Source organism: Nicotiana tabacum, chromosome 15 (assembly GCF_000715075.1).
Source record: "Nicotiana tabacum cultivar K326 chromosome 15, ASM71507v2, whole genome shotgun sequence".
Taxonomy (NCBI): Eukaryota; Viridiplantae; Streptophyta; class Magnoliopsida; order Solanales; family Solanaceae; genus Nicotiana; species Nicotiana tabacum.
This window is the reverse complement of record NC_134094.1, coordinates 109314872-109323271: the sequence shown is the minus strand read 5'-3', so window position 1 is coordinate 109323271 and position 8400 is coordinate 109314872. Positions and strand designations below refer to the sequence as shown.

General features: G+C 37.9%; 1 protein-coding gene across 1 annotated transcript; it reads right to left on the bottom strand.

Annotated features, from left to right (window-relative positions):
- Positions 1 to 698: 698 nt before the first annotated feature.
- Positions 699 to 1806, bottom strand: LOC107827949 (short chain aldehyde dehydrogenase 1-like). Its single transcript, XM_075231854.1, has 2 exons — positions 1725 to 1806; positions 699 to 1626 (listed from the first exon to the last, which is right to left on the bottom strand). The coding sequence occupies exons 1-2, from the start codon at positions 1760 to 1762 to the stop codon at positions 819 to 821; spliced, it is 846 nt and encodes a 281-aa protein (XP_075087955.1). The 5' UTR covers positions 1763 to 1806; the 3' UTR covers positions 699 to 818.
- Positions 1807 to 8400: the final 6594 nt, after the last annotated feature.

The following is an 8400-nucleotide window of genomic DNA, read 5'->3' as shown; positions in this document are numbered from 1 at the left end:
CCTTTTTGATGTTCCTAATTAGATTACAAATGCGAAAAATGATGAAAGTTTTGACTACATGAAACATGCCAGACAAACGTTTGAACAGTAACGGTTGAGAGGGTTTAAACTGTTAAGGGCTGCAGAAAATTCATTCGACCGGGAAAACTTATACTCCCTTCGTTTTAATTTATGTGAACCTGTTTGACTGGGCACAGAATTTAAGAAAAAAATGAAAACTTTTGGAATTTGTGGTCCTAAACAATTCAAAAAGGGGCCCAGAATATTTGTGTGGTTATAAAAACTTCTCATTAAGGTTATAATTGTAAGTTTAAACAAAATTATTTCCAAATTAAAAAATTGGGTCATTCTTTTTAGAACAAACCAAAAAGAAAATATGTTCCATAAACTGGAAAGGAGGTAGTATGTATTATACCCGATGCAAACAAAGAAAATATAAATTGATTTCACAAGTAGCTTGGTTTGAGATGAAAGGTAGAGATAAGAATTGCTTGAGAGCCTTCGCTAGTGTTGCATTAATTTATAACATCATATTAATGTACAACACGTTAATCATACTAAAAAGGTAAAACATAAGCTTATTAAACTGGTGCAGAAGTATACTGTATCAATTTGGAATATTATGATACAATAAGAAGGAAACATGAATCAATCATTTAACTTTATTTCGTACTACAATCCAACTGATCAAAGCGAGCGAGCTTTTATTCCCTGTTTTTATTGATATAGATTCATAATTTGAGCACAAAACAAACACATAACACACACTACACACATGCGCGCGCACATACACACTCTCACTCTCGCCAAGCAAATGGTTACTCAATAGTTGATGGAAATAATTTCTTGTAGGTGTCTGTTAAAGCCACATTTGTGGTAGTAAAACCACCATCAAGAACGAGATTCATACCACTCACGTATTTGGAATCATCACTTGCCAAATACAATACTGCCTTTGCAACATCCTCTACACCTAGTAATGCTCCTTTCAGATTTCCTGCTTCTGCAAACCATTTGTCCGCCGTCTGTTTGTCTATTCCATATCCGCTTAATACAAGCGGGGTGCTAATGTAATAAGGAGAAACACAGTTAACTCTTATTCCATACTCCCCTAATTCGACTCCAACGTTCTTGGAAAGCCCCACAAGTGCATTTTTCGAGGCCGAAGAGGTGTGCATGATAGCAGGAACGTAGACCTCTGTCGAAGCACTTGCCGTGAAAAGAATGACACCTTTCTTGGCCGGAATCATCACTCTAGCAGCGTGTTTCGCGCAAAAGAAGGCGCCAACAATGTTTACATCAAACACGGTCTTAATTATGTCGTAATCGACCTCTAAGATGCTGGATATTGGCTTGCCCAGTACACCAGCGTTACTGAACATTATGTCGAGCTTACCAAATTTGGCAACTGTGGCATCCACCGCATTTTGGACGTCCGATTCAATCGCGACATCACAATGGACAAAGGCAGCATTTTCTGTGCCAATCTCTTGAACAACGCTAGTTGCGAGTCTGTCTTGAATGTCTGCAATTATAACCTTTGCACCATGTTGTACAAAAAGCCTAGCTGTTGCTGCTCCTATGCCGCTAGCACCACCAGTTACAAATGCTACCTTACCTTCTAACCTGTAAAAAGAAGTTAAAATAAAGATTAGTATGATCCTTATCTAAGTGCACAGGAAAAGAATTATCAAGATATAAGGAAAATAAAGAAAGGAAATAACTTTTTGGCTACTGGGGATTGAAGAAATGAGCTGGCCATTTTCTCAAACTAGAGTGCTCTCTGTTGTTCACATACGATACGAGAGAGCTCTATTTATAAGAAAATGAATTTGGCCAAAGTGGGAAATCAAATACGAGTTTGACACGATACTGAATTTAAGAACATAAAATTTTTTTAAATCTTGCGGCCTTAAACTAAAGGTGTGTAATATATCAAAATCTTCTACTCTTTTGTAATCTTAAATATCTCATGTCATATCCACAAGGAGTTGTCATATCCATAGGAGTGTCATTAAAAGTAAAACGAAAGTGTTAAAATTAAGAATTTACTAAATATATAAAGAATTATCCTTTTTTAAAAAAGAATAATCAATTAGTTTTACTGCCCATTACAAAAAAGAATTTACTAAAATTATTTTTAGTTTTATGAACCTATCTTTTTTTTTTTAGGGAAAAGGGCCAAATATACCCCTCTACTTTCATATATTGTCTATATTTAACCTCCGTTATACTATCGGGCCAAATTTAACCATACCGTTATACTATCGGGCCAAATTTATCCATACAATTAGTAAACTTTTAAAAATACCCCTTGATCTGTTAAGCAATCCAAAATCTCCCAAATTTATTTTATTTAAATCACTTGTTGTTCTTCTTGGTCCACTATTTTTGAAATAATTGGCATTTAAATTAGAGAAAAAAATATATTAAATAATACAATCGAATAAACAAAGTATAGTAAATTAAAAAATTTAAACTAGGTAGCTTTTCTAAATTTTAAAAGTATTTATAACATCCCAATTTTAATGAATTCATTGCACCAAATGTATGGAGACTTTGCAAGTATTAGTGATTGAAGTTGAAGTTCCTCAGAGACTTTATATTGTCTAATTTAACTTTACTTTAATTAGATGCCTACACATTGTGCACTCTTAAGTTAGTCAATCGAACTCTATATTAACCAGGCAACGACAAAATATATTTGAATATATATATATATGTACATACATGATGATCAGCTCCATATACAACAACAACACCAACATACCGAGTCTTATCCCATATCGTGGGGTCTGGGGAGGGTAGTGTGTACATAGACCTTACCCCTACATTGCGAGGGCATGATCAGCTCCATATAATACACAATAAATAGACCCACTAAATTCTACAGTGTGTATATGATTGAAAAATAAATAAAATTTTTGTAACGACTCGGTCGGTCGTTTCGGATATTGCAACCTCGTTTCTCCATTTACTGTTAAATTTGTTCTTTACAGTTATTATGTGACTTGCCGGGGTGATTGATTCGGGTCCGGTAAGGTTTTGGAATGAATTGGAACACTTAGTTCCAATATTTAAAGCTTAAGTTAAAATAGTGATCGGATGTCGACTTATGTGTAAACGACCCCGGAATAGAGTTTTAATGATTCCAATAGCTCCGTATGGTAATTTTAGACTTAGGAGCGTGACAAAAAATATATTTGAAAGTCTGTAACTAAATTAGGCTTGAAATAACTAAAATAGAAATTAGGTTTGGAAGTTTGACCGGGGAGTTGACATTTTGATATCGGAGTCAGAATACAGTTTTAAATAGATCCGTTATGTCATTTATGACTTGTGTACAAAATTTTAGGTCAATCAGAATTAAATTGATAGGTTTCGGCATCAAATGTAGAAGTTGGAATTCGTTAGTTTCTTTAAGCTTGAATTGGGGTGTGATTTGTGATTTTAGCGTTGTTTGATATGATCTGAGGCTTCGACTAAGTTTGTATGATATTTTAGGACTTTTTGGAGTATTTGGTTGAGGTCCCGGGAGCCTCGGGTGAGTTTCAGATGGTTAACGGATCGAGATTTGGACTTAAATAACTGTTGGAATTTTTCTGATGCCTATATCTGGTTTCCTTCATTCGTTCGCGAAGAGGGAAATTTGGACTGACCCATTTTGTGCTGCGCGTTCGCGACTGGGGGTACGCATCCGCGACCGGGGGCACGCGTTACGATCGGGGGCACACGTTCACGACCGGGGGCAAAACGCCTCGACAGAAACTGACTAGAGAAATTGATGACTGAGTGAGGCCGAGGCCTTGATTGTGAGGATAATTATGGGATCGGGCTGCACGCTGCAGCAGGCCAGATTGGTTTATTATAGCACGTGAGTTGTCCGTGCAGCACTCGAGTTGTCCGTACGGATCCAGATATTGATACTATAGCACGTGAGTTGTCCATGCAGCACACGAGTTGTCCGTGCAGCATGTGAGTTGTCCGTGCAGATCCAAATATTGATACTATATGGGATCGGGCTGCACACCGCAGCAAGACAGATTGGGTTATTATAGCACATGATTTTTCTATGCAGATTATAGCGCTTGGGCTGAAGGAGCCCCTCCGGATTCTTTACATATCCCCAGTGAGTACAGGTACCTACTGAGTGTGCTTGCCGAGTGCCGAGTGATTGAGAGGAATGAGTGACTGTGAGGAATGAGTGACTGTGAGGAAAGTGTGAATGTGAGGTTGGAGTGAATGGGATGACTGAGTGACTGTTACTCTGAGAGTATACATTGATTTCATTATTGCTGCATTTTAGCTATCATATATCACTGTTTTGGAAATTTCTAAAAGACATTATCTTCTGTTTTAGTCGAAGTTGATATATGAAATTATTGTGAAATTTTAAATATTGAACTTGAGAGCATGCCTACCCTTTTATGTTAAAAATTGTTGTATTTGGACTTAGCGGTGAAGCTCGTCACTACTTTTAGTTCTTATTTATTATTGTTACTTACTGAGTTGATTGTACTCATACTATACCCCTACACTTTGTGTGCATATCCAGGTGATCCCGGACACAGTGGGTGTTGATTCTTTCGCACAGTTGATTTTTCGGAGATTCAGAGGTAGCTGCCGTGTTTCGAAGACATTGTCTCTCCTTCCCTATCTCCCTATTTACTATATTTGGTCTCAGACTATTATATACAGTGTTGTCCAGACTAGTGATGTATAGATGCTCATGTACTAAGTGACACCGGATATTTGGGAGTGTGTTTATATCCAGTATTTGTGAGATTTTCTCTTAAACTTAGTTATTATGTTTTCAGTATTTAAATTTTTTTTGGGTTATTGATGTTGTCGGCTTTCCTAGTATTGAGGTAGGCGTCATCACGACAGGCGTGATTTTTGGGTCGTGACAAATTGGTATCAGATCCTAGGTTACATAGGTCTCACGAGTCATGAGCAGGTTTAGAAGAGTCTTGCGGATCGGTATGGAGACGTTTGTACTTATCTTTGAGAGGCTACCGAACCTTAAGAAATTTCATTTTCTTGTATTCCATTGTGCGATATTGATTCAGCTTGAAACATAACTCTTTGAATCCCTTCCACTCATTCGTGTGCACATGTGAGCGCTCGATATCGTCTGTGCATCGCCGGCTTGTGATTCCATGAATGAGGTTCGATATGAGTATTCTGTGTTTTGGTTATGGGCCAAGCTTAAGGACTTGAGGCCGGGATTAGACCACAGCTTAAGGTCGGTAGTTTAGATTATGAGAACTTGTGCGTTTGGACTTATGCATTCGATAGTATCCCTACAAGTGGAAGTTGTGGCTCGATGAGCAGTTGAATGACTATATGATGAGTATGATGTGAATGCGGGATGTGTTTAGATGGGTTGAATTAGACAAATAAAGTTTACTGGTGACTCAAGAGTTTGCTATTGGGTACTTGATTCATGTTTTGATGTGACGTACGGTCTTGAGTTGTGAATGCATTGAAGGATCAGTCATGCTGTTTAATTGTAGAGCGATGTAGATTTTCATGTCGTGTTGATGAGTTCAAACTTAAAAATATTAAGCGATTCCGTAGTAATTGTGGCTACGAAAGGGTATAGCAAGATGCCAATTTGAGGCTAAGCAGGTGGGTTATCTCCTGAAGAGTAATCTACGTATGTGTGTTCCTTATAATGTTGAGTGGAAGGTTTATTTTCTCCTAGCGGGGTATAGGTGTTGAGATTTGAGTTTGGATTAGTTAAGAAAGTTGACTTGACCGTCACGGGGATAAAGGCGGACTTAGTAGATGATTTGAGGTATTTTATGGTTTGTGTTACCTGAGCTTGTAAAGAATTTTTATGGAATTGATTGAGGGATTATGACAATAGTAGAGTATGGTTATGGTGAGTTATCAGATGTTTTATTATATGACTTTGAGCTAAGTGGGGGAGTCTGCTATCTACAATTTGATTGCACGATTATGTGTGGTATTGGTTTTGGTCCGAGGCATACTTGTTGATTAGTTATGAGTTGTAGAGGTTGATATCGGGGATGACTCGAGTAAGAAAATTTCTTGAATGCGGGTTATATTGCACTTTATGAAAATATGAAAAATCATGAAAAGATTAAATTGTTATTTTAAAGTATATAGTGCGCACGAAGTATGAATTTGACTGGTGATGTTAAGGCAAGGTTACTTCTTTGGGGGCTATTGTGCTAATGGGGCTTGTGTCTTTCGGCCCGTTTAGGCGGTGCAATTTAGTTTTGAGCATAGTGGGTGACTTTCGAAAGGGTTCTAATGGATTCAAAATGTATATGTGTCAATTGAAAATTTTGCAAAATTTGTTTATCGTCAGAATCGGTTATGTACACTGGATTGTGCTGGGATTTGCGGTAATTCTGTATGACTATGGATTCTACAATTCAATATAAGAAAGGAAAGAGAAATAATTTTTAAATTCACAAAAGATCCTTCAGAGTGGGTGTCTCGGTTGTGGTACTTTGTGGTGCTTAAGAAGAATACAATGGCTTATGGGCCTTAGAGCAGTGTAGTTATATGTTAGGATGTATTGTAGTGAGCTTTGGGTAAGGATCGTGGAGTTCTGACAAGGATAAGTGTCAACTTGAGGGTAATTCAGAAGAAACTCGGAGAAAATAGGACGACTAGGTAGTAGGCTGGACCAGTTTGGTAATTGTATGGTCAGATCTTTGGGTATCTTTGATGTAGTGAGACTTTACAGATGTTTTGGTGGCAATATTCTTGGATTTGGTGTCCTGCGTGGTTTGATCAAGTTAGAGGAATTCAATCTGATAGCTTGGTTGTGTGCAAATGGATTTCAAAGTGTCCTTGATGGTTTCTACCATGGTTTGAGCTAGATATGTCCTATGGGCGTGAGGAACATGTTGTGTATTGTGATTTCCTCCTGTGTGGGAGCAAGAGGACGGTTTCTAACTGACCGCGTATGTAATTTGCTGGTGACTCAGAGTTGATAATGAGATTCTCTTTCTTGTCACATGATGGCATGATAGATGTGATGTGTTGTGCGAGATTATGATTTACATGTACAAGGTGGCAGTTCATCCTTGAAGGGAAGGTCACGAATTCTGGATAAAATGGTCAGTTTTATATATTTAGATGAATGTTATAACTGCTCGGTTATCCCTGAGAATGGTGCGTATTTCAAAAGGCGCATTGTGTTTTGATTCACGGATGTTCATTGGTATTGCGGCACTCACTTGGTTAATAGACTTCTGATATTCAAATTATTGCTATGTGGCACGGAAGAATTATGAAAGTATTCCTTGTGGGATGATCGTGCATGAAAAATGTATTAGTCATTCGAGTGTTAGAGTTGGGATCAGTTACGGTGGTTCATATGTTCTATGAATTTGGAGACTGGGAGTTCTCCGAAGCATATTGTTTTGGGGTTGCGGCCTGTTTAAGGTGAGTGTTTTATTTAAACTTAGTGGAGGCACTAGATGCGTTAATTATTTATGATAGCTACGCGCTATGAGTGCGCATATGTATGGGGTTTGAGCCCACGTGCGAGCACCGGGGCAATTAATTATTCGTGCATGGAAGAATGCCTAGGCTATGATATGCCTAGAGTTGACTGTTAAGCATAAAGTTATAGCGTTTCTCATATACGTACCTTTGTTGAGAACTACCTGGGCTATACCCGAGGTTACAAAGAGGCTAATTCCCTGAATAAACTTGGTAGTTACTATTTCTGCGTTAACTTACCGAATTAAGTTGTGGTAGTTACTATTTCTGCGTTAACTTACCGAATTAAGTTGTGATAGCATATTTTGCACATGCCTACTCTATGGCGTGTTATTTATACCAGTCCAGGAGCATACGAGTCTTATTTCAATTACCATATACATGTGCACTTGTTAGATTGCTCCTGTATGATATGCTTGGACTGGAGGCTTGTGACCATGCCGTGCGAGTGATGTTAATGTGAGTTCTAGGAGAACTGGTTACCGTTATTATATTCATGTGTCTTGGTTCTACTATGTATTATGAGCTTATAGCATTGCAGTTTGTGGTGGTGCTTGTTGAACTTGTAATACGATTCTCTACTTTGAGACATCTTCCATTTTGGGTACAAGGTTGCGCAGTTGTGGCTTGAGTTGTATTAGTGAGGCATGTCAGTGGGATAGTTGTGTTTAATAATATATGGTCATTGGACTTAGAATGGGTACTATCAATTTTATTACGTTATATTGGGAGGATAATATTGAAAGTCATCTTAGAAGGTGATTATGATTCTGGTTAGGACAAGAAAGCTCCATGACGTGTTGATCTGATAAGAGGTCATGAGATTCTGCGTGTTTCTTTCATTATCAGCAGTGTACAAAGGTTTTAGGACGAGGTTTTGTTTGATATGGGGTTTAATACCAGTACCTGGTT

Coding starts and splice junctions, on each gene's coding strand:
- LOC107827949 (XM_075231854.1), bottom strand. CDS start 1,762: ATGGCCAGCTCATTTCTTCAATCCCCAGTAGCCAAAAA. Junction 1,627..1,724: donor CAATCCCCAGTAGCCAAAAA/GTTATTTCCTTT, acceptor TTCTTTTTACAG/GTTAGAAGGTAAGGTAGCAT.